We start from the raw sequence: 26,461 nt of genomic DNA on the forward strand, positions 1-26,461 counted from the left end.
ACTTTTAAATTGTTCATAATTGTAATAACTAGGCATTTAGCTTCATTTAAGGCCTTCAGCTTTGACTGATTTATCGCGTAACCGAAGTTTAACCGACTCCTTTTAGCACGAATGTGGACGACCTCACACTTATTATTTGGGGTCAATTGCCAATTTTCGCACCGTTAAGCTATCTTTGCTAAATCGTTTTGCAAGTTGTTTTGATCTTCTGATGAGTTTACTAGACGGTGAACGGCAGCACCGTCTGCAAACAACCTAAGACGGCTGCTCAGATTGTCTCCTAAATCGTTTATATAGACAAAGAACAGCAGAGCGCCTGTAACACTACTTGGTGGAACGCCAGAAATCACTTCTGTTTTACTTGATGACTTTCCGTCAATTACTACGAACTGCTACATCTCTGACAGGAAATCACGAATCCAGTCACATGACTGAGACTATATTCCATAAGCACGCAATTTCACTACAAGCCTCTTGTGTAGTACAGTGTCAAAAGCCTTTTCGAACTCTAGAAATACGGAATCAATTCGAAAACGCTTGTCAATAGCGCTCAGCACTTCATGCGAATGAAGAGCTAGTTGTGTTTCACAAGTATGATTTTTCTAAGCCCATGTCGACTGTGTGGCAATAGACCCTTGCCAATGAATGGGTGCACGATTATGACTGTGAAATAAAAGATCAGTCTTCGCAGAGGAAGAAACCATCCTCTCCGTTGACCAGAAAAACGCTCTCAACGTTAATTGCTTTCTTTTATGTATTCACAGAACTGCCCACGAGGAATTTCTTTCATCTGGCCACACAGTCGCAGGAAAATCCTACTGCGCAGTTTTGAGGAGACTCACGGGAGATGTGAGACGCGGACGTCATGACAAAAGGGAGAACACAGACGCTGCTACATAACAGCAGGGCACGTCACTCACCGTGAGTGTATGTCTGGCTGAAAGTTCCACGCACATTACTCCCCTGATCTAGCCCCCTTACGATTTCTTCCTCTTCCCGAAAGTACAACTGAAGTTGAAATTGCGATGTTTTAACTCTACAGAAAATATTCAAGAGGAATCGCAACTAATTTTACACACGATTCAGCCAACATATTCCCAGCACTACCTGGAACAATGGCAGAATGGCGGAAGCGTTGCCTGTAAGTGTGAGAGGACTAACTTCATGGTAACGGTGGAACCTAAGGTGTAAGGTAAGTTCTGATTTTTACGGGGATATTATCCGAAATGTTGAGTAGGACCTCATAGTGTAAACGCCGAAGATCTATCTAGGATTCATGTCAAACATTATTGCCTGGCAAGCAGTGGTGAAAACAAAAGTACACCTCGGGGAAAGAGACCATGTACATCCATTTACATTCAAACATCGATAAGGTAGAGAACCATCACGGTCGCAGGTTACACAGAAAGTGCATAACATTTCGATGACGATCCGAAGATGTGTGACGTCAGTACTTCAATCCATTCCCGAAAAATTCTCCTCTGGTACTGTCCACTAGTCTTATAAACATTTTAAAGTCGAATGAGGGTATCTTTATTTTATCATTCCATTCACAGGTATCTTTAGAAATTTAGTAACACGGTATATTCAGCACAGTTGTTTCTCTGTCCGTCGCTTGGTCATCCCACGATATCAGGCAGTCAAAGGTCAGAGGCCTTGATCGTTACTGTACAGGCCCCATAGCGATTACCTATGTATCGGTTTATAGCCCTAGCATCTCGGCGACCATGCGACTCGACTCTTGAGCAGCCATTTCACATGCTGCCTATAATGAATGGTGTGTGTGTGTGTGTGTGTGTGTGTGTGTGTGTGTGTGTGTGCTGCCGCCCCCCCTCTTCCCCCGCCTCAAGCTGGCATCTCTCGCAGCACCGGCCGACACATAAATATTTATCGGATGGCTGGCGCACAAAGCAACGTTTAGCAACGGTCGAGGAGGGGTTCGGCGGGGGTGGCGCCCAGAGCGTGGAGAGAGAGAGAGAGAGAGAGAGAGAGAGAGAGAGAGAGACATACTCTTGACGCTCCCGCCTCGCCTCGAGCCCATCATCACTTGTGGCCTGCATCACTTTACGATACTGTAAGAGCACCAGCCAACCATCATACCCGCTGCGGAAAACCAGCAGTTATAAAACTGTGTTGTCATAGCCACGGAGGCAAGGCTGAAGTGATCGTAGCTATGAAATCGTTGTTTCACGTTCAGAACATGCGGCGATGTCGTAGGCAAATAATCTTCAATTAATCAACATGAGATGTGCTCATTTAAACTGCACTAATACGAAACTTCTAGACTAATTATCTTTAATATAGGCATTTCGTCGTTTTCATATTTTTCTCTGGATTTCTTTTACAGAGTATATTATCACAGATGTGTGTTGTCAAAGAGCTGCGCTGAACAATTCGAAACATTCATTACTATCCAATCCTTTGTTCTGGTGACAACTAGTTATTTCCAGTAGCCCGACCCCATTTTTTGTTGAATTGTTTCTATGATCCTTCTCACTATTACTTGATGTAATACAATGATGTTACTTCTTTTGTCGGTATTGGAGCAGTACTTCCGTCCTTACCTGAAAGTTTCCCTCTGTCCTTCTGAACAATTCTGCTTCTTGCTAATGTTCACCTAATATGCTGCACGCCCCGTTTAGTTTGTGGGGTGCTGGCATTCACTTCATATGCGTTAAAATTTCAGTTGACTTTTTTTCTTGAGACGTGCTATATTATATATCTGTTCGGTCTCTTGCCTAGTCAGCAATCTGTGGCCTCCTTCTGTCTCATTGGTTCTAGGATTTTTCTGATGATTTTATTTTTCTGATGATTCTTCTCTCAAGTTTCTTCACGTTTTCTGGCGTACCTTTCCGATCCATCACCAACGTTTTGCTGTCGATAAGGTTTATGGCTTAATAACAGCGTTTTAATTTCTTTTACGTATAGCGATAGGCGTGATTTATTGTAGATGTTTCCAGTCTTCCAGAATGCTAGAGTAAGAATGCTAGAGTAAACTTTTGGTTTCTCTATCTCATTTGTTTGTATCATCTCCCCAAGCTCTCTTCCAATCACCATGTCTTGTCGTAAAGTAGCTTTTTGGGTTGACACGTATTCTTTTCTCTCGAAGGAGATCTGTAGTCTGATATTGTCAGCCTTCTCTGTCAAGACCTCAGTTTTACTGTAGTTTCTGCATTATCTGTAATCCGATGTCATCAGCGAATATCTAGTCCTTCACTTTTCGCCCGCATCTCGTGGTCGTGCGGTAGCGTTCTCGTTTACCACGCCCGGGTTCCCGGGTTCGATTCCCGGCGGGGTCAGGGATTTTCTCTCCCTCGTGATGGCTGGGTGTTGTGTGATGTCCTTAGGTTAGTTAGGTTTAAGTAGTTCTAAGTTCTAGGGGACTCATTACCATAGATGTTAAGTCCCATAGTGCTCAGAGCCATTGGAACCTTTACTTTTCCTCTCTAGTGTGTCTGTTTTATAAAGCCCTGTACTTCAATTCTTTCTCTCATTTCCTCACAACGGTTTCTAATTTACATTATTATTGTCGTTTTTCGTCGTCGAAATACGATAGATTCAGTTAATCTCACAAGAATTGTGAAAAGAAATGGCAAAGATGTTGTCCATAAAAACACTCAATACGTATTCCTGGAAGAGGATAATCGCTGCGCCTAGAAATTTAAGAAGACATATTACGGCGCAACTGTACCGTCGTTATGGCGATAGTAAAAGGGTATTAATTGTATTGATCATGCTTCTTCTTCCGTCGCTTGGTACGTTTAGTAGTCTTCCTCTTCCCATATTCTCCTTAGATGATAATTATGTCCGCTAGTTTTTGGAAATCTGTCTGGTGTCCAACCTATCTGAACGAGTTATTTAATGTTACTGTCTTCAATGCGTTTTCTTATTTCTTGTTTTTGACTTATTCCTGTGTTTCTTCTCCTCTCTCTTCTTCTAAAATATTCCATATCTACTGCACGAAATATTTTTTTGTTTCTTTCACCAAAACCCACTCTTCACTTTTAAAGGATGAAGAAAAAATGCCGCACTGGGAGGTCGGCATCCGATTCCTCATCCAGATTAAAGACAAAAGTTTACCTAGGAAAATCAGATCGGGTGTACTTTGAAGAAAAAAAAAGTATGTAAGAGAGGAGCTGGCAACACTGTCACCTCGTGTAGCGCATCGGAATATAGGTGGTGGTGGTGGTTAGTGTTTAACGTCCCGTTGACAACGAGGTCATCAGAGACGGAGCGAAAGCTCAGGTTAGGGAAGGATTGGGAAGGAAATCGGCCGTGCCCTTTCAAACCATCCCGGCATTTGCCTGAAACGATTTAGGGAAATCACGGAAAACCTAAATCAGGATGGCTGGAGACGGGATTGAACCGTCGTCCTCCCGAATGCGAGTCCATGTCGCTAATCGGAATATAGAGGGAAACGTGTGTCACCTCATCAGCCGTCGTAGCTCAATGAGTAAACTGCTGTGACATCAAACCCACATCCACCACGGAGCTTTTTTTCCCGTCCGTTCCCTATTTTTCGTCGTTTACAGGGAGGGCATCATTTTGTCACATGGCAGTTGTCCATCGCATGACAGCGGCGTCCATTAAACCGCATGCATGTGTCCACTAACAGCGCAGTGCACAACCATAACCAGCCCCGTCAAGCTCATGTACGGCGGCTTCACGATGGAGTACACCAACAATGACTTACGTCGATATGCGTTTGGTGCTGAGTGCATCCGATAACCGAGCTGCTGGTACTAGAGCGTAGGCAGCGCATATCTTGAAAGGCAAATAATAAGGTTTTTCGTCGCCTGGAGAAGTCCACGAGTAATGGACAGAGGTCATCCAACGACTAGACGACTCCACGAACAGAGGACTTGATATCGTTTACCAAAAACCTCAGCGAAGTACCCGTGATATTGTAAGACAGTTCACATACCATAAAGAATGGTTGTTGAAGTGTTGCATGATGAAGAAGTGCATCCAGATTCATGCTAACTAAACACCAGCGATCAGAAGACTGTACTCGACGAGTACTGTTTTGTGAACATTTTATAAATAAGGCGATACGGATTTTCAACCTACACTACAGCCATTATTGGTCGTAATACAACCTGCTTGTCACAGTTGAACGTGGCTTTCAAGCACGCTTTGGCGTAAGCCGGTGTGCCGGAATAGTGGGAGAAGTGCTCTTATTGTGCACAGCATAATGTGCAATCTCGTGTAGCCCAGCTATTGTGTTCTTGAACCTCTTCGGATACAAACGTTCTTATCCTATCCACTATTATCTTCTATTGGCTTCATTTGTGTCAAGGATGAAACAGAGTGGTCATTTACGTTTTGCAAAATTTTATTTTACGCCTTAATGTTTAAATAAAGGTAAGAGTAACAGAAAGAAACACACAAAACAACGCAAAACAAACGTTTGGCGCGAAAGTGACTCCAACATCGGCGAGTCTGCATATCTGTTCCCCGTGGTATTGCCTCGTGTCACTGACGTAATAAGGCAGCTCAGGGACAGCGGAGAGTTCATGCTAGCTGGTCTTGGCCAAACTGTACACAGTTTTAGCATTGCCAGAGCCTCTTCTTTAAATCTCATCTGCATTAAACCTGTTTGTCGGACTAGGTTTTGCTAGATACATTTTTGTCTTGAACTGAGATGAGCAATCTTAAGCTGATAGCAAAGTGCGGCTTTTTTCCGTACACTCTACCTATAGCAACGTAGGGTATTAGTTTTAAAATTTATGTGCAAATGCACGTCATCAAGGAAACAGGACCGTCTTATTTTATTTCCGTCAAACTTTTTACATATTAAGACTATGGTGTACTTCCATTTCCTACTTAACAAATGATTGATTTTGGTCACTTAATACCATGAGCTGGGTCGATATTTCGCAGTGAGCTTAGTAAGAAGTAAATACTATTGGTTCGATAGGAAAACCAAGTCATTATATATTTATCATTAGTAAAGTGTGCGTACAGACCTGACTGCACGGTATCCACTTCCTTTACACATCATCCACACACAAAAGTATTAAGGGCATGCTTTACACTCGCTGTTGCGTCAGAAAAAACGTTGAGCGATAAAGAGAAGTAGAAAATATTAGAACTAAACAGTTTTAACTTAACTTAGCACTGTACAGTACACAAAGATATTTTTACGCCTTGAACAACTGCTTTGGAACACTCCACAGCAGAGAAGCGAAATTATTTTAATAAGAAAGTACAAAACGAAAATGTTGACGTCAGTGATTTTGCCAATGAGACAACGATGCATCTCTGTAAAGTGGGCTAAAGGAAATCGGTCACTGTAGTTCATTAAATACCCATTCGGAGGGCAGTTGAAGGGCACCACTTGAATCACGCTCTGTGTTAGCTAAATTTTCGTGTCAGTATGACGAGTCTTTGCACTAAAGTGGTAGTACGGGCAAAACAGAATAAACCACGCTAAGAGTTCAGTTGTGTTATAAAACGCACACTGCTGCTAGCAAAATAAATTCTGTAATATAACAGTGTTAATACATTAAATAAGCCACAACACGGAGAAAAAACTCTTCAAACAGCCGCTCCCAAATTACATACACACAAACTAAAACTAAACAAAAGTGAGTATTGATGCAATTGCTAAGAGAAAATGAGAATCAGTACATAACAGTCAAAGCAACGAAAAACTAAATTTGTTAACTGTTCTTATTAGGCGATTCGATCGAGAGTTAAGAAGAGCGCAGCACCATCGACCACAGAAGAAAATTGAGCACACACTTAATTGCATTGCAGAAAACGGCCTTCACACAAAAATGTTAGGGAAATAGCAACACACAAATCAATATATTTAACTACATCAATATACAAAAAATTAACGTATTTATAAGTACATGAAAATAATTTAACGCTTAAATTTAACAACTGCTTTCCAAAAAAAGTTGGTACACTATTTTTTTAACATACAAAGCATAGTTACTCATTCATTTACATTCGTGACATAAACAACGCACTTTGGAAACATGGTGTGTCCCGTTGTTTCTCGTTAGGCGGGTTTCAATGCCGTCGCGAAGTAATGAATACGATACGCAAGATTTATGAAATGTTCCGGAGGCCAAATGAAAAAGCTGGCAATGTGTGCCGAGAATAGCACCATGACCTCGCCGCTTCAGACTCATAATGGCAACACAGACAACAAGTCTGGAATTGAGAAGTGGTTCTTTCAAACAAAAAGGGATGCAGCATTCAGCAGACGCCGGGAAGCGACCGCTCGTTTATTGCGCGGTTAGCCTTGAAACGGTTACGTGCGCTGCCGCCGACAATTGCACGACAGGAATTAAACATAGGTGCAGTGTCGCGGCAGACGGCAGCATGAATCACGAATCTTTTTCGTGTCTCAGAGGACAACAAAGGCAGTAAATTCAAGGTTATTTGTCGACACAAAACAAAATTCAACCGCAAACAAGATACATAAAAATCGTGTTGCTTCCTTCTGCCTATAGTGTTCTTCACAAATCCGAGCTTTGTTTTTCCGCAGAAATTATGACGCGAGTTAGAAGGTATCAAGACGCCCGCCCCCCCCCCCCCCCCCCCCCACACACACACACACACACAGAGAGAGAGAGAGAGAGAGAGAGAGAGAGAGAGAGATCGCTGTACGCAGTAATTGTATAAATCGGTCCTTTTCGATACACGATTCAACAGTCACATCTCTTTCTTTCACGTCGAATCACAAAAAATGTGCTCCCTCCTATCCTATCAGTTGCAATTGTGGCTTGCAAAGCAGGCTTGTCTAAAGGAATCAGCCGCCAATACAAAGTTCTTGGCATTGCACGAACCGATGCACTAAGTATCCAAGCACTAATTTCGAAATTGTAAATAATACAAACGTGTTAGTTCAAAGCTTCAAATTAAATTTATGGAATGTCAAATCATGTCTATCATTTTGTTATTAATTTTCTGACCATATTGACCTTTGTATAATTTACGTAGTTCAGAATATTGATGGGTTCAGCTCACAACATCATTTGATTCGTTAAAAACAGAAAAAACGCTATCATTCTGGAATGATGTTCTGATAATAGTACTACCGACAACGACGATGAGCTACGGACTTCGCATACTAGCAATGCGTGTATTCTTCGATTACGTGCCATCTGCATCTATCCTCAATGGTATGACGTTTATCAAATGAGAGATCATCGTAACATGTGTTCGGCAGTGCAGTAGACTATTCTAGCCGTTATGTGTTGGCCGTCAATGGCGGGCGCATCAGTAGTGTAAAACGTTTTCTTAAGCATCTTTCCTTATTTTCTTGTTAAAACTACATCTCCCTGACGTACTTTAGAAGTTAAATAACAGATGATTTACGACAACTTTACTTCATTACCGTTCTACCACTTTCTCTTTTCACTACGCGAAAAAAATTACTACATATTGATAATTAGAAGAAAACTTCAGCTCATTCTTGACGAAAAAAGACACAAAACGTTAGTATCAACATGTGTTTCGGGTCTGCACTAAAGCGGTTAGTACTGGTACATTACATTAAACAGCATACGGATTCGATTTATACATTCTTGCCAACGTAGATGGCATGATGAAGAACAATATTCTTTGTGATGTAGGTAGTGCGATTTCAGTTAAGAATGATCCGTTATTCGTTCCAGGGGCAAGCCGAGACGTTTTTCGCCGGGGGTAAAGCACTTTGAAATTGTAAAGTGGTTGCAGGGATTTACCAAGCCATTTGCCATAGGCTGACGGCGCCATCCAACTCACAAAGCCCCTGCATCCAATTTTCGGCGTTTGTTTCAGCATGGATGCTTTCAAATAGATGAACCACCTCACCCGCCATGGGATATTCGTACATCATCTCCTTAACAACAGATTCTCTACGGTACTGGGATAAACCTCAGTCAAAGCTCCAAGCGCTTGGTCCGCAACTATGGAATAAGACACAGGACGGTGTTTTGTATTCTACATGAAAGCTCATAGTATTCCCATCACCTGCAACGTGCGCACGGATTACAGAACAAAGCAGAGGATTGTTCTCCACGAGAAATGTTTTTTCGTTGGTTCTCTCAACCGTCCGTCATCATTACCGTGTTTCTGGTGTCAAGATTCTACAACGAAGAAGCGTCCTTCGGTAGGGATGGGATCACAAAATTGTACACGTGTGTGGAATTTCTGCGCACACTGAATTTTGCGGGAAAGTGTTCCTTTACGATGATGACAAATACTGCGGCTGGAGCACCAGCCCACTTCTGCATTACTGTTCGCCAACACACCATCACCATCATCGTGATCGTGATCATCTACCCAACGACATCGGTGAGGCGAGGAGGCCCTTGTGATTAACCACTTTCATCACCGGACTTAAATCCTTCGACTTTTATTCGAAACGGCATCCGGAACGTTTTATGTCGCTGAAGCAGTTGCTGATATGAAGACCCTTGAACAGCGTATCAGTGAAACCCGTGAAGCTATTCAGCTACAACATGGAACATTCTAAACCGTGAGCCAATGCGCGAAACGACGTGAGAACGCTCGCGTTGCATCCCATGGAAGACACTTGCAATATCTTTTGTAACGTGGAAGAAATTAATACCACGTAACGCGTAATGTAACGTACCAGTACAGATTTCCTCGTAGCAGAGTCACTACCCATTTGCAGATACCCCCTTACGTCGATATAAACGTTTCTGTTCCTCCTCTCAGGAAGAACCTCAGTTTGCCTCTACGCGACCCAGTGGTCGGTGGAGAGGCGGTAGGCTGCCCGGCATCCTGGTGTTGCCCGTAAAGGCACGCTGCCCCGCCTGTTGTGGCAAGGACATCGCTCCAGACGGCATTCCGCGGTCGAAACACCTACGGCACCTGCTTCTCCTCCTTTCCCCAGGATGCTTACAGGCCGCTCACCGCTCTGTCCATTCTCTGTGCTGCACTGACTTTCTATATCCCCTCTATATCGTTGCACTTCATGATACTTAATAGTAACAAACGCAGCGGAAAAATAATGTGATATCCCTGTGTGTGTGTGTGTGTGTGTGTGTGTGTGTGTGTGTGTGTGTGTGTGAGAGAGAGAGAGAGAGAGAGAGAGAGAGAGAGAGAGAGAGAGAGAGATACGTTTAATGTTGTTCGCTCCATTTTTGCCGATCGATATTTCCACTTACATTTTGTTTGTATTTCCTAATGTTTATCCCGTCCACTGTTTTCATGAACTGGCACATTAATTTTTATCCATCTAAGCGGGCGGATGCCCCATCTGTGTACCAATCATACAGGGTGACCAGAAAAGGGCTCCCTGATTTCAAAATTAAATATCTCGAAAACAAAGATCGATAGAGAAATGCAGTAAACGGTATGTTTATTGTGAAAGCTGTAAGAAGTTTATACAGAAGTTTGAAATAATAGTTACAAAAGCTGCTAATAGATGGCGCTGTACGCTGTACAGCTCTTATCAGCATACATAAGTGAAATAATCGTTTGTGAAATAATCGTATGAAAACAATATTTGCAAACAATCACATTATAATGTTTTCAAAATGTTCACCATTGGCACTACAGAGGTGGCGCAAACGAAGAATGAAATTCGCCATCACATTTCGTAGTGTCTCAACCAAAATGGATCCACATACCACAGAAATCGCCGATTCAAGCTCGTCCAGCGTGGCGGGATGCTTCGGGTAGACCATGTCTTTCACTGTGCCCCACAAAAAAAAGTCACAGGGAGTCAAATCCGGCGAATATGGAGGCCAATCCATGCCTGCACCAGTAAATTTGGGATATTCCAAAGCAATGACCCGATTCCCGAAGTATTACTCAAGAAAGCGAAACACTTTTTCGGTCCGATGTGGTCGGACTCCATCTTGCATAAACCAATAAGCACCTGGTCGATCCTCTAACGCTTGCTGTGTGGCGACAAATTGTTCCAAAATTGCAACATAACGTGCACCAGTGACCGTTTCTGGAATGAAAAAAAGGACCAATAATGCCTCTGCTGCATACTTCAGCCCGCACAGTAACTTTAGGAGATTACAGGGGTTTCGCTTCACACCAATATGGCTTTTCGGAACCCCAAGATCGCCATTTCTGCTTATTCACGTATCCATTCAGGTGTGTGCTTCATCTGTAAATCAGATGCAGCCAACATCAAATCCTTCACCATCAATCATTGTGAGCATCTGATTAGCAAAGGCAACCCTTTGTTGCACAGCTCGTACGGGTATGGCCTGGTGCGTTTGAATTTTGAATGGAAATATGTGTAGGCTCTTTCTCAGTATTTTCTGCGTGCTGGAACGCGTTAAACCAGTCTCAGATTCAATTCTACGGACGGATGACATTGGATTTCGCTGAATAATTCCAGAAACTGTGGCGATATTTTCAGGCGTAACTGCGGTTTGCTTGCGGCCAACATGCCCCACTAGATCATCAGTTACGCTGCCTGTTCGTTGAAATTTTGCGAAGAGCGTACGAATGGTTTTCGCATCGGGTCCTTTTGGTTGAAAACTTCGCCTTGTTTCCGTAGGACTCTCTTCTAACCTGTGGTACTCTAGCTCCAGAAAAACGGGTTGTTCAGTGGAGTGAGTACATGGTTTTAATCTCTTGCTTCGGTACGCTAACCTCCTTTCGCGTTTCAATAGTGGAACTGATCGCTCTGGGCTTCGGATCACTATTTATACTAGGCATTACGTATGGCGATTACAGCGGCATCTGCTAGCAGCTTTTTAACTATTATTTCAAACTGCTGTATAAACTTCTTACAGCTTTCACAATAAACATACCGTTTACTGCATTCCTCTATCGATCTTTGTTTTCGAGATATTTAATTTTGAAATCAGGGAGTCCTTTTGTGGACACCCTGTATAGACTTTGCTCTGCTTGCTGTCGCATCAGAGATTGAGGAAGAGCCCCATTCCTGTCTAAACGATCGTGAAAAATCGCCTCAAGATCACCCAGGCTGGCCAGAGAATCGAAATAACGGTCGTTAGTTCTCCGCGCAAATTCCATTAGGTCTGTCTCAGTCACATCGCGCAAGCTAGTGCTGTGTGCATTAAACAGGACGAACAGATATTCCTTTTCTTGATCTTCACTCTGCTGTCTTCTTTAAGTTATCGTATTACACTATCGATTCTGGGGTTTCAAAAAAAAAAAAAAAAAAAAAAAAAAAACACATACAAAATCTCTTTTGGTTTGTGCTCCACTTTTATAAAAGACATTTTTCTCTCCACCCCTACAACATCCCTAAATTTTTTATTCTCCAACTGCTTTATGTTATCACTTACAATTAACTAAGGTGACACTCGTGTGCCAGCCGTAGCCGAAAATTCACCACCACAGAAACAAATGCAGCCTTCGCCTGTCGTTTGGACGGCTAGCGTGTTTAAAATTAGCCGAAATATGTGGCGAGAGACTTCTAGTCATGTGGTTTAGTATCGATACACATCTACAGTGTCTAATCAGTCAGCGGACGTTTGTTTCACATGCCGCGTAAGAACTAAGCTCAGTGTGCGACGGACTTCGATCGCTGTTGCGCAAGTATCCGGCGGGATATAGCGGTCGATGTGTTTGTTTCTGCCGAGAGTGCGGCGTATTGTTAGCCTGTTGTGTTTGGTAGCGAAAGTGGAACAGCTGCGCTCGCGTCAGACTTCTACGAAGGTGGCGAACGATCTCAGACCTAGTTACAAATCTGCGGAGGGGCGGCTGCCCGAGAAGCACGGATTCGACGCGGAAGTACCAGTCTGCAGCAGCGACAGACCCAACTAGTGAGACAACGCGTTCTGACAGCAGCTGCTCGTCAGGAGAGCGGTGTCGGCGCTTAGCGCGAGTAAAATTTAGCTACCTGCCCACGTTTAAGGAAACGAAACAGCCGACGCGTGGAAACGGTATGGGCCGAGGGAGACTGGAGAAGTCGACGCAGTGAAATTCAACATTCCACCTTTTCAGGTACAGGCGAGAGGTGGAAACTTATGTAGAATCATGCCAATTGAAACGACAAATTTACTGTTACCAGGTACAATTTACTTTATTTACCCTACGTGCATCAGAGGGTTACGCCTCCAGTATCAGGTGGATTGAAGTGAATTAAAACGATATGTATGTGTATGACTTTGCTAAGCGTGTGGCACTCTCTAGTAGCAGGAGAAGGATAAAAAAATACTTCTTTCGTAAATGGCTCGAGCAGTTGGGTTTTTTTACAGCAAAGATGGGCAGAAACATACACCGTGCGTCCAAAAAATTCAGAGACTTTATTACAGTACAAGGCACTGCCGCGAAGTAACTATGGTGACAGGTTGAACTAACAATTGTAGAGAATAGATGCGCGTTGGACCAGTCAGTTATGAGCATGCTTTGTCGAGTAATGGATCTTAGACCATAGTGTTTCAACGTCGTTGTGTCACAAAACGAAAAGTAGCAACGAACTGAAAGTCTTTACATCAATGTTTTGAAGGAGTGAACAGTGTCCGCATAGTCTGTCCCGCACACCTTGACTCCCGACCAGAAACAAGGGCGCGTGGACGCCTGCCGATACTTGACTGAAATACAAAACACGAACAGTTTCATTTCGGAAAAATCATCACTGGTATAGAGACTAGGTATTATCACCAAGAACCATCATAAAATGAAAGGGTGCTGAATTTACGTGGAGGACACAACAGACAAATACTTCGGTTCTGCTTGCCATCTTTGCTTATTTCGGCTTTTACGAAGTGTATGTGATGTAAACACAACAGCGAAGGCGCCTGTAAACAATAGCAGCATTTTTAAATTTATATTTCTGTCCATCTTTGCGATCAAAGACCTCACAAAACTTTGAGTAATGTATTAAAATAGCGTTTCGTTTTTGTATGTTTTCTGCTACTAGATAGTGCCACAGGATACACCGAAAGTCGTGCACAGAACGCGTACATGTCTTATTTTGTAATTCACATGAAGCCACTTGATGGTGGAATTTTCATCGTCTGAAACACATAGTGGGGATAAAATAAACTTTGTCAGGTATCAGTAAACTAGTAATTATTGCTATCAATAACTGTCACTGTAAAGCCTAATCTGAAAGAATCGAATTTCAAACTGAGCCATATAATAAGGTCCTGCAAACTTTTTTGATAGAACTTCGTTATACAACACATCGCACGATCCACTATCTGTCAAATATTGCATTTGCATTCTGATTTTATTTTTTTGTTTCTTCACGGGCATTAAGTCGCTTCTATTGCCTAGAATTTCGATGCTTGCTTTGTATAATGTTATCACTATTAAGAACAAAGTACCGGAAGTTCTTTCTGAACAGTTAAATGATAAAAGAAGGCGCAAAGTACTAAGCGTTCGGGAATCGTACCGATTTTCACATTATTTTCGCGCACTGTCGTTCACAACGGAAAGGGAATCTATACAGTGGCTGGCCCTTCTGTCTCGTACCTCTGTCGTGTTATCTCTCTATTACGCTCTGGTGTGTCTTAATCGAAGTTTAATATTAATATTTCATAGTGTTTACGACACTTTTTTTGTTTCTGGTACAGGCAATTCTACCTACAGTAATAAAAGCGGAATAAGTTTGTAAGTGTCTCGCTAGAAAGCGCTGGAACACGGTAATGTATGTAACAACCTAGCGAGTGTTTCACGAACGATCAGGTGAAACAAGGCCGTTAAACTCTCCGGCAATGGCAAATTTCGGCACTTTGTTAATACATTCGTAGCCTTCTCCAGTATAAAAACCACGAGTTCCGTCTGAGTAACCCAATACACTACTTTGCATTAGTCGGTACATTTAATTAAATGAGTCTCTTCCGTATCCTGTACAGCCTACGGGGATAGTGCTTGGGTAGGGAACTGCAAAGGTGCTGCTGAACACTATGGCGCACGAGATTAAAATACTAGAGAGTTGCAGAAATGACGCGAAGTGGGCACAGGACGTGACTGTGTTCTGCGGGAAACCTGCACTGATGGCGCAGCAGTCATCACAACAGTCCAGAAAAAAAAAAAAAAAAACATCAACATTTAAGAAGTACAATACGCGAAGGGCCCACTATTTTCAACAACATTTAACAAATATAATTCGCTAGGGACAGATATTTCTCTTTCTTCGTGTCCTTTGTTAATTGTAAGCCAGTTCAAGCACATAAGCTTCTCATTTACAGTCTATAGCTCTAGTAAATAATTTATGTAATGCACGATTGCAATACAAATTTCTCCCACTTTCCTTTATCAAAAAATGCGCTAATGTATGCAACTTAACACACGTGAACATAAAAAAGGGTGGCGGCTTGCCAGCCTCAGCGACACAGACAGCCGTACCCCTTACCGCAGTTGCAACTGTGGAAAGGCCAGGCTAATCCGTTGTTCCTCCAGACGGGCAGCCGTCTTTCGATAGGTTTGGGGCAACAGGCTAAATGAGTGACTGATCTGGCATCTATCATTTACCGATATGGCTTTGTTGTGCTAGGCCTGCATTTGAATCTCCAGGCGGGGTCTACTCAGCAGGATGTATTCATGCGGAGAAACAAGACTGGCACTCTAGAGGTCCGAACGTGAAATGGATAGTTTGAAATTAGATATAATGGGAATTAATGAAGTCCGGTGGTTGGAAGAATAGCTCTTCTGGCCAGACAAGTACAGGGTTGTCAGCACAAAATTAGATGGGGATGATGCACAAGTAGACCTAATTATGAATAAGGAAATAGGAATGCGGGTAAACTACTACGAACAGCTTAGGCACGTACTATCGTAGCCACGAGAGAGACAAAATCGTTTACGACAGTAGTATAATCCTAACACGCCAACTAGTTTCGCAGATGATGAAGAGATTGAAAGAACGTTTTGATGAAACGGGGGCAGTTATTCACACAGTTAAGGGAAAGGAAAATGTAATTGTAACGGGTATTGGAATTCGGTATTAGGAAAAGGAAAAATAATAGGAGAACATGGATTGTGGAAAAGGAATGAAAATGGGAGCCTCCTGGTAGAATAATTTAATCATGGCTAAAACATAGTTTATGAATTTTGAAAGAAGATTGTATACGTGAAAGAGACATCGACACACTGCAAAGTTTCAGACTGGTTATATAATGGTAAGACAGAGATTAAAAAACAAGGTTTTAAACCGTATGACATTTACTGGGGCAGACCTGGACTCTGGCCATAATTGACTGGTTATAAACTACAGACTAATAGTAACGAAATTACATAAAGATGAGCAGTTAAGAGCGTGGAATCTGAATAAATCGAAGGAACCAAAGGTTGTTAGATTTTCAGAGGGAGCATTAAACAAAGTGGGCAACAGAGGAACGGAATACAAGGCGAATGGGCAGCTTCGTGAGATGAAATAGGGAAGGCAGAAGAGGATCACATAGGTAAAGAGACAAGGCCAAATAGAAATCCTCGGATAATTACAGAGATATTGAATTTATTCTGACGAGAGTTAAAGAAACCTTGGAGAAAAGAGAAACAATTGTATGGATATGAAGAGCTCAGACGACAAGCCAGTAATAATCAAAGAAAGGAAACATGGAAGGGATACGAATATGCAGAGGGTCTATGTAAGAAGAACAAGCTCGATAATCATAATAAAGAAGCAGGAGAGGAAACAGGTGAAGATGAGATGGTAGACACGATATTGCAAGAAGAATTTGATAGAGCACTGAAAGACCAAAGCGGTAACAGGGTCCCTAGAGTAGATGACATTCCCTCAGAATTATGTGGACCCTTGTGAGAGCCAGTCATCACAGAGTTAGTCCACTTGGTGTGCAGGATATGTGAGAGAAGGGAATGAAGAACGTAATAATAATTCCAAAGGAGACACGTGCTGACAGGTGTGAATAATATCAAACCCTCAGTTTATTAAATGATGGCTGCAGAATAATTAAACCAATTATTTACAGAAAAATGGAAGAACTGGCGGAGGCCGTCATTGAGTTAAGATCATTCTGGGTTCCAGAGAAATGATGGAACACGTTACGCAATGCTCACCCTACGACTTATCTTAGAAGACAGGTTGAGGAAAAGTAAACATACGTTAGGAGTATTTGTACATTTATAAATGTGGACAGAATAACAGTCATCAAAATTTTGAAGGTAGCTGGCATCAAATCCAAGATTAAAAAATGTTATTTGCAACTTGTTCAGTAAACATAGTGCAAATATTAGGACCGAAGGACATGAAAGAGAAGCATTAGTTGAGAAAGGAGTGAGATAGCCCCTCCCCACTATTACTCAATCCGTACATTGAGCAAGTAACAAATGAAACCGAGGAGAACTTTTTATAGGAATTCAGGGAGAAGAAATGGAAATTTTATGCTTTGCTGATTACATGGTTATTCTGACACAGATGGCAAGACGCTTGGAAGAAGACTGGGGCGGAATAGATATCATCCTGAAAAGACGTAAGATGAACATCTACAGAATTAAAACCACAGTAATAGAATGTAGTTGAATTAGGCGATGATGAGGGGAAACATGTTAGGAAACGGGACATTGAAAGAAGTAGGTGAGTTTGTTATTTGGGCTGCAAAATAAACTATGATGGCCGAAAAAGAGAGGAAGTAAAATGTAGAATGACAGTGGCCAGAAAAACGTATCTGAAGAAGGAAAATTCGTTAACGTCGAATATAAATTTTTCTGTCAGGAAGTCTTTAACGAAGGTATTTGTCTTGTGAAGAAGTGAATCGTGGGCGAAAGGCAATTCAGACAAGAAGAGAATAGAAGATTTAGACATGTGGCGCTATATAAGAATGCTGAATATTAGTTGGTGACATCGAACAACAAATGAAGAGGTCCTGGATCGAAATGACGAATGGCATAACTTGAATAAAAGAAGGGATCGTGCTTTCTGTGTGTGTGTGTGTGTGTGTGTGTGTGAGAGAGAGAGAGAGAGAGAGAGAGAGAGAGAGAGAGAGAGAGAGAGAGAGAGGGGGGGGGAGAGGGGGGGGGGAGAGGGAGAGGGAGAGGGAGGGAGAGAGAGAGAGAGAGAGAGAGAGAGAGAGAGAGAGAGAGAGAGAGAGAGAGAGAGAGAGAGAGAGAGAGAGGGGGGGGGGGGGATAGGGGTGGGCGAGTAAAAATTGTAGAGGGAGACCAGGCTAGAATACAGCAAGAAAGTTCAAACGCATGTAGGCTACGGTAGTTAAGCAGAAACGAAGAAAATAGAGTAACAGGGAGAGTTGCCTCAAACCAGTCTTCGGAATGGAGAGCACAACAGAAGCAGCAGAAAAGTCACTGTGTCCGAGCGAAGGATCTCTAGCTATCTCCAACATAGTATGTGTCACTTGCACCAATTTTTCTACTAGAAGTGCGTGTTAGATTTGAGAACATTTACTATACGCGAAAAAATCGAAGTATACTGAGCTGTGATAAAATACTTTCCGCTATTTATCAATTCTAACTTGCAGACGACGTGGAGTTTAATATGCCTGACATGACAGTAAAGAATATGATTTTGAACTCAATTACATACAGGATTTCAGCCATCATTAGCTATTTCTGTTTCGTCAACAGTTGCTCTAAAACAGTGTGATCTACTAGCAAACGTTGTCAGCGGCCAGAAAGCAATTAACCCCGGTCGATGTGGTTTGATTTTATCAATTCAGCTACTCCCATCAGCTACCATACTAGAGCAGACGCGAACAGGAATTGTTAAAATTCACTAGGAATTTTCTGGCTGTAGTGCCCTTTTTGTATCACCATGAACAGCAAATAAAGATCATAGCTATTTAGTATACTATCGTGAAAACTGATAGTATGTACAAGAAAATCATCTCCTAGCACATCAAACGGCAGGGATTAATGTGTCATTGTACGAAACGTTTCAACGGGCAATATAAAATGGAAGTCAATTTCAGCGAGATACGGAAACAAGGGACACACCATTCATACAATAAGGCGATAATTAGTGTTATTCCAGTTATATGTTAGGAAACTCACCCTGAGACTGTTTGGGGACATAGGGAGCAAGCAGTCGCGTCCGCTTCTTTTCATATCCCTTCTGAGTGATGTCACCTGAAAAGCACAAAAAGGAAACTATCAGACACAATAAACCTACTTACATCAACATCATATAAATTTCATATAACGAACAACACACATTTCATGCAAAAAAAGACAATTAAAACTTAACCTCACCAATAAAATGTTAGCATTGAATTAAACTTGCACTATGGGTTCTCTTTCCCGATCGTGACTGGTAGAGGATAAAGAACCCAGCTGGACTAGTGATTCCAGTTTTCTGTATAATATTTCGACGATTGACGCAGTCGTTTGCGTTTCACGTTGCGATCAATGGCCCCACTCTAAGAAAACAGCTCGCGCCACCTGACGAAGGCAACTAAATCAATCGCAGAGACAATGTGAAGAAAACTAGAGTCGTTCGACTCGACGCCCAAAAAAGTACCGTCCAGAAAGTTTGGCGATGGGGTGAGTGGACTGCTGGACTTCTGTAGCCTGTTGTGAGATTGTGAACCACTGCGGGCTACGGCGGGGATGAAGCCTCTCCGTCGTTTTTAGGTCCCCAGTTCCATACAGTACAATACAATTAGCAGTTTCTCGTGTTCTGCTAATAAAAAGCGAGAGGCGTCACGTATAAACAAATTAATTGGGATTTAATTATTTCTGAAATATTTGTTCCTCGCAGAGTTTATCACAGCCTGCGCAGGAGACAACTACTACAGAAGACTGCAGGTTGGCGAACACTTATTAGAAGCCGGCCGCGGTGGTCTCGCGGTTCTAGGCGCGCAGTCCGGAACCGTGCGACTGCTACGGTCGCAGGTTCGAATCTTGCCTCGGGCATGGATGTGTATGATGTCCTTACGTTAGTTAGGTTTAAGTAGTTCTAAGTTCTAGGGGACTGATGACCACAGCAGTTGAGTCCCATAGTGCTCAGAGCCATTTTTGAACTTATTAGAACTTCTGCATTCCACTCAAATCGGTGGAAGTAAATAGACAACTCGCGTGTACCGCTATCTTAGTACAAATGAGATCTGTGACACGTCGTCTGTGCTAATACGGAGGAGGTGTGAAGGAGAGAAATCTTTGAGGAAAGAGGATTATCATGTATACACACACACACACACACACACACACACACACACACACACACACACACACACACACATATATATATATATATATATATATATATATATATATATATATATATATATATATCTCTTTTTGAGCTTGCCGTAGCGTGTGTGTCTTCCACATCTCTTCCTAAACGAATGGATCGATTTCAACCAAACTTGGTACATATATCCCTTACTGTCACACAACAATTTCTCTGGGGGTCAAAACCACATACTTATCTCAGTTGCGGAGATATGACGTCATAAGTAATGAGATGCTTGAAAAACTGCCGCGTCATGCATGGCGTTTAAATGTACTACCACTGTGCTACTAACTTTATTCGCAATGTATTTGGATGACAAATTTGCTGCTGAATGTACATAAACACACATGTGATCGTGCGATAACATAGTCCACGAGATATGACTTCATAAACCTTGCCGCATCATGCATGAAGTCTCAATACATTTATTCTTTACTACTGACACACTTCTACAGTCCAGTCAACTGAAGGAATCCCCTGACACCTGACATCCATTTTGACAGCTTACAACTGCGAAGCGCAAACAGCTGTAAGCTAGAACAGTCGTCGTCTATACAATTAAGAAGAAGCATTGCCACAGAGACGTTTACAAAACCGCGTTGTAGACACACGAAGAAGCTGCGCCCCGCGTATAGACACTGTTGGGAATCATGCTTCTTAACATTCGTACATTACGCATGTTTTTTTCATAATTTCAACGATGTTTTCACGAATACATGAAAACGATTTTTTCGATATTTCACTATTTTTTTGTTTTCGTTTCTAATAGAAAACTGGCAAAACGAAAACGCGACCGGTTTGTCAGCTACCATAAACAAAATAGGATTTTTGATCACTGGTCCTTTTTCTCAAAACACAGTTTCCAGTTATCTATTATATATACAATTTTAATAATAGAGGTTTCAGGCATACTGTATATAAACGGAGACAACAGAAGTCTAACGAAAACTTTGAGGTTCATATGACTATCACACTATTCCTAGTGCTTAAAATGCAGCCACGAGAGGTAAATATTTAATCGGCATAGTTCCAGCTAGCCACCCTGCTGTGAGCGTGTAAAATCTCAGGGTACGAATTCTGATCCTGAACGTATAACCCCATGAAAACCGATGTCCCACTTCGCTCTAAACAGAAACAGACTTCATTGAACCCACATGGTTTGTTTTTTTAATAGGAGAAAAGAGCGCAGTTACAGTCTTTTAAATAAAAAATAAAAAAATTGGCGTTACTCATGCATAAATTCGTGCCGAATCTCCGCAGATGCGCCCTGCTGGCCAGAAATTTGCATTGCGGCCGCTCCGACAAATAGCAGAGAAGTTAGCCGCCATGTTTGTGCCACAGACAGCTGACGGCACAGAAAAGCTGTCTCCCACCCCACATGTGCGGAGCAGCTACATACACACCGGTGCACTGCCGGTGGTACCTTGCACCTACGAGTTCTGTCTGGGACGGTCACGTGATATCATATTTCAAACAAAAAGAACACGAAGAATTTAGTTTAGTTGCCTTACGGGTAGTTGCTTGTAGATTTGGACTGTTGTAACATTTTCGTACGATATTTAAGATTAATTCAACAACCATCGTATACACTCTTTCAGGCAATATCTCTGAAACGATGGAATGAGAGTATCAATCTTGCGTCGTTGCTGAAACGCTGTACGTCCTCGATGAGACCATCACCACCAGTTAAATAGTTCTGATGCTGCGAAATGATGTGCTAATTGTGGCTGTCTGTCTGTCTGGTGCGATGGTAGCAAACGACGTTTTTAAGCTCTTCCAGAACGCCTCCGGTGTAACTGTTCTTTGTCAATAAACTTCGTGTTTGATGGTCTTCCACATGTATGAGTCGAAATATGTGATACCGGCACAGCGGTAGATACTGGGCCCTCTTCCGTCTCTCCATTGCCCTGGAGTACGCTCTGGTATCTCTATATCAGTGGTATGGAGAACCGTTTTATTGTTTCTCACGCATGTTAGTTTGCAGAATGAATCTATCATGTGTGCTGTTTGGAAACTTCATTAGAGATTAAAACTTTGTGCAGGACGGGCGCTCCTGTAAAGTGAAAGATTCATTCTGGAATCGATACCCTGACTGTGGCTAAGCCGTCTCTCTGCAATATCCTTTCTACCGGGAATTCCAGTCCAGCGAAGTATGAAGGGGAGCTCATTTTAAGTTTATATAGCGAGAGACAGGTACTGACAGATTTGAACCTGTGAAGGTAGGTCGCGAGTAGTGCCCGGATAGCTCAATTATAAACTGCGAAGAAATTTCGAGGATAGGCCAATATAAGACTAATTATCTCTGCATTGTTGGAATAATGCGAACACCGTATATCCTCTCGGCTATACTTAAAGTCATACCTATACAGCCCATATTGTATAAACATTAAGCCAATAAAATAACTCTCAAAGAACGTATATATTTCTGCGCACGAAGGTCGAACATATGTGTTTTTGAATGTCGTGTTAATCCATTCGTGGTAATATTTTGCTCCTATGAGTCCGTGATGCAAGGCGGCAATGGAACTGGGCAGCAATAACGACGACAGTGAACGGAAACACAGCGGCGTCAGTGACTCAGAAGTGTCCTCACAGCTAATGACACTGATTATACTCCTGCAGAGGATGTTGCAAAAAGGCTGGTACACGAATAAAAGACCAAAAATTTCGAATGCCTATGCCCAGTTTTACCCAGGATATGGCTGGTACTTTGTGGCTTTTGCCTTTGGAAACATTTCGTTCATTTGAAATATGCAGGGTCGCATTGTGGTGCTTTAACACTCGATTTAATATACAGTGACTGAAAAAACCGCGATAACAAAAAATAATTTATGTAGAATAATGAAATTTCGAAAATATGTCTGTATTTAAGTTATCAATATTGCAAGATCACAGATTAATGTAAGTGCGAGATGAACCACTGCAAATGTCAAATGGTGTTATGTTAATAATCGATGTAGCCGCCAGAGTATTGAATACAAGCACTCAAATATGCCTGCTTCGTGTCGTACAGGTGCCGGGTGTCAGTTTTGTGGGATAGAATTCTATGCCCGCTGCACTTGATTGGTCAATACAGTGACGAATAATGTTGTTTGTGCCGGCCGCGGTGGTCTCGCGGTTCTAGGCGCGCAGTCCGGAACCGTGCCACTGCTACGGTCGTAGGTTCGAATCCTGCCTCGGGCATGGATGTGTGTGATGTCCTTAGGTTAGTTAGGTTTAAGTAGTTCTAAGTTCTAGGGGACTGATGACCACAGCAGTTGAGTCCCATAGTGCTCAGAACCATTTGAACCAATGTTGTTTGTGGATTACGTTAGATTTGTCCTTCGATGACATCCCATACGTGCTCGATTGGAGACAGATGTGGTGATCGAGCAGGCCAATCCAACATGTGAACACACTATAGATTATTTGGTTTACAACAGCGTCATGTGGTCCAGCGCCGGCCTCTATGATCGACCGGTTCTAGGCGCTTCAGTCTGGAACCGCGCGACCGCTACGATCGCAGGTTCGGATGCTGCCTCGGGCATGGATATGTGTGTGACGTCCTTTGGATAGTTAAGTTTAAGTAGTTCTAAGTTCTAGGGGACTGATGACCTCAGATTTTAAGTTCCATAGTGCTCAGAGCCATTTGAACCACTTTTTTGAACCGAAAATAAACGCACAATAAAAGTAATATGTGAACAGAAGTACACTTCAGTATGTGCCACAGTGCTCAGACCCATTTGAACCATTTTTGAAGATTACAATCATTTTCCTTAGAATCGAATAAAATATAAGTAAAATAAAGCACAATAGTTACCTTTTGCTAAACAAAGTTCACATGAAGAGCTACACATCCCTTGCAAGTCTGGATAAAGCCGTATTTACTCAGACACGAATATGCAGCAAGAGAAACTTACAAATGGAAGTGTCTAATATGAAATGTGCAAAAAGGTTCAGAATTGCCTACCACGTTATCAACACTGGGAAAGCCGAATCTGGACGTGAACGTGTCAAATTTCGGCCTACATGAACGACAGTAATGCCGGCCGTCACAGATGACGACCAGTAGGTGAATCTGGCTGGCTCGGCGCGCCACGCGGTCTGGGAGGCCGCCGACGGGCAGTATCAACAACGGCGGCGGAAACACCAGTCCGTCCGCATCCGGAGGATGCACGCCATCACCCACGTGACTCGTCCCTGGCAACCACCGTGCGTCACCATATGCCGACTGCGCCTACCCGCAAGTTTCCTCCGGTTAGCCGGCTGCGGGCCTCCGCCGCAGACGAGCAGCCGGGAGTAATCTTGGCGGAGGAAACGCGGAGAGCGGAGACCACCGGAGGCTCCCTCAGGCCCCGGCTTATTGCATTACGAGCCTGGCTGCCCACTCTCATCAAAGGGAACGCTGCTGGCCCGTCGCCTCCCTCCTCCCAGCTCTTCAGGGCGGCTACCTGCGCTCCCGCCACAGCATCTTACCACACGCGCCTTTCTTCGGTGATGGCCACTCACTAAATCTCGAGTGTGGGTACAAGCGTTCATAATACTAACGACTGTGTGTGTGTGTGTGTGTGTGTGTGTGTGTGTGTGTGTGTGTGTGTGTGTCATATTGTTATTCGAAATTCCTTTCCGATTTTGACTGGAACACTCTCTTTCAAATTCTAAAGGTAGCAGGAACAAAATTCAACTTTCATACTTGAACCAGCACAAACAGAACACTATTTACAGTGTGGATACCCAACTGTATAGGAATGATCTGCAGGATCTACATTGTCAGTAGTACCATATGCTGTTAGGCGCCGGTATTGGCAAGGCGGCGCAGTGTTCAAACGTAAACATCAGTTTGCATTACAACTGCACACATTAAACGTGGGTCTGGACAAGGTGAGCACAAATTTACTTGTAAAGCTGTTTTTCTAAACCACCACCACCACCAACAACAACAACAGCGCTTCTGTTCTTCCCCAGAACAGACGCATTACAGGAATACAAGGAGGTGCTCTTGCCCCACCGGGATTGAAAGACACTTTTCGGAAGTTCGAATTAACTGGCGATCTGGGAACTATTCCTAGGAGAGGCCGACAGCCAATTGCGCCACAAATTTTTGAAATTATTGTTGCCATGGCTAAGAATGCTGTTGGCTTCAAGCAGTGTACAAGCTGTGTCACGACAGCTGAACATTCCACAGTGAATCGTTCGAAGTGTGCACCGAGCAATTGTGGAATCGTATCAGTAGAAACTTCCAGGCCATTACGTAACATGGAACGTAAACGAGGTACGCATTTCCAAATGTTACCATCTCATGTGGAAATTAAAATGGGTGTCTTTGAAAGATTTACTTGTTATATCTCTCCCGTACGTCCTTACAAACGTTTCCACTAAGATTCATTGCTCTACAATGACTTTTTTCTTGGATACTGTCTCAAATATGCAAAGGTTAATTATAACCACCCTGTATATGGATTTATTACTGCAACTATGATTTGTAGGTGCGTCATTAAACAGAATACAGCTACCCAGATATGGTTCCGACAAGAAAAGCGAGCAGAAGGGAGAACGATTACGAAATGAGTGCAATTAATTATAGACTGAATACAAACTTGTACTGGAGAGGGAAATCGGCCTTGTTCTTTTCAAAGGAACAAATGCAGCGCTTCCCTTCAGTGATTTAGGGAAACCACAGAAAACCCAAATCCGAATGGCACGTTAGAGATCGAACCGCTGTTCTCCGGAAAGAAAGTCCAGTTTGCTGATCCTGTGCCACCTCGATAGGTGCAGCACGGTTGGAAGCCATGTAATAATCGTAAGGGCTGTACGTTTTCTAGTCCACTGGTCGCCTCTCGCAATGTTTCTGAACGCAATTAGTTTGCTACAGATCATTTACCGTTGGTATTGCCCAAGTGACAATTTTAAGCACTACTACAAACTGTAATAGTGCCGATAACTGATTCGCATCCGGCTATGTACGTGGTCTAAGCAACCAGCGGTGCGAAAAGGCGTGTAGTTTCTCGCCGTGCTCGCTATGAACGCGTGGGTTCTGGCCGCAGGCACGCGCAAGACACCACACCATACCACGACATCTCTGCGGGCAGTCCGAAGGAGCTACTTCTGCAACGAAGGAATTTTGGAGATCGAAATTGCTGGAGTACCTTGACCAGCTAAGGAAGCACAGACGGCACGTCACTACATACCACAGAGGACGAAGAATACAGAGAGTTGTGCGACACATGTGAGTAGTGAAGGAATGAGTTCTGTTGAATAGAGAAATGTGTAGGTGCGAGTGAATCGTGCCGCTACGCGATGTTGCCCTGACGGCCGACAGGTAGCATTGTGCTCGCGGCAACAGAGCCCGGAGGGGGGGAGGGGGGGGGGGGGGAGAGAGAGGACAGACAGGCACAGGTCGGCGGGGACAACGCGAGGCCGGCC

The 26,461-nt window shown here is 43.0% G+C and overlaps 1 protein-coding gene across 17 annotated transcripts in view; it reads right to left on the reverse strand.

The window, feature by feature from the left end:
* The window catches only part of LOC126340904 (disco-interacting protein 2), a 1,418,593-nt gene that overhangs the window by 226,918 nt on the left and 1,165,214 nt on the right, over positions 1-26,461 (reverse strand). For all 17 annotated transcript variants that reach the window (XM_050001746.1, XM_050001738.1, XM_050001743.1 and 14 more), the window contains exon 2: positions 18,880-18,954. In XM_050001746.1, coding sequence (XP_049857703.1) covers positions 18,880-18,954 — 75 coding nt within the window. The remainder of the gene's footprint in view (positions 1-18,879; positions 18,955-26,461) is intronic.

The sequence above is a fragment of the Schistocerca gregaria genome, chromosome 1, assembly GCF_023897955.1.
Source record: "Schistocerca gregaria isolate iqSchGreg1 chromosome 1, iqSchGreg1.2, whole genome shotgun sequence".
In the NCBI taxonomy this organism is placed as follows: domain Eukaryota; kingdom Metazoa; phylum Arthropoda; class Insecta; order Orthoptera; family Acrididae; genus Schistocerca; species Schistocerca gregaria.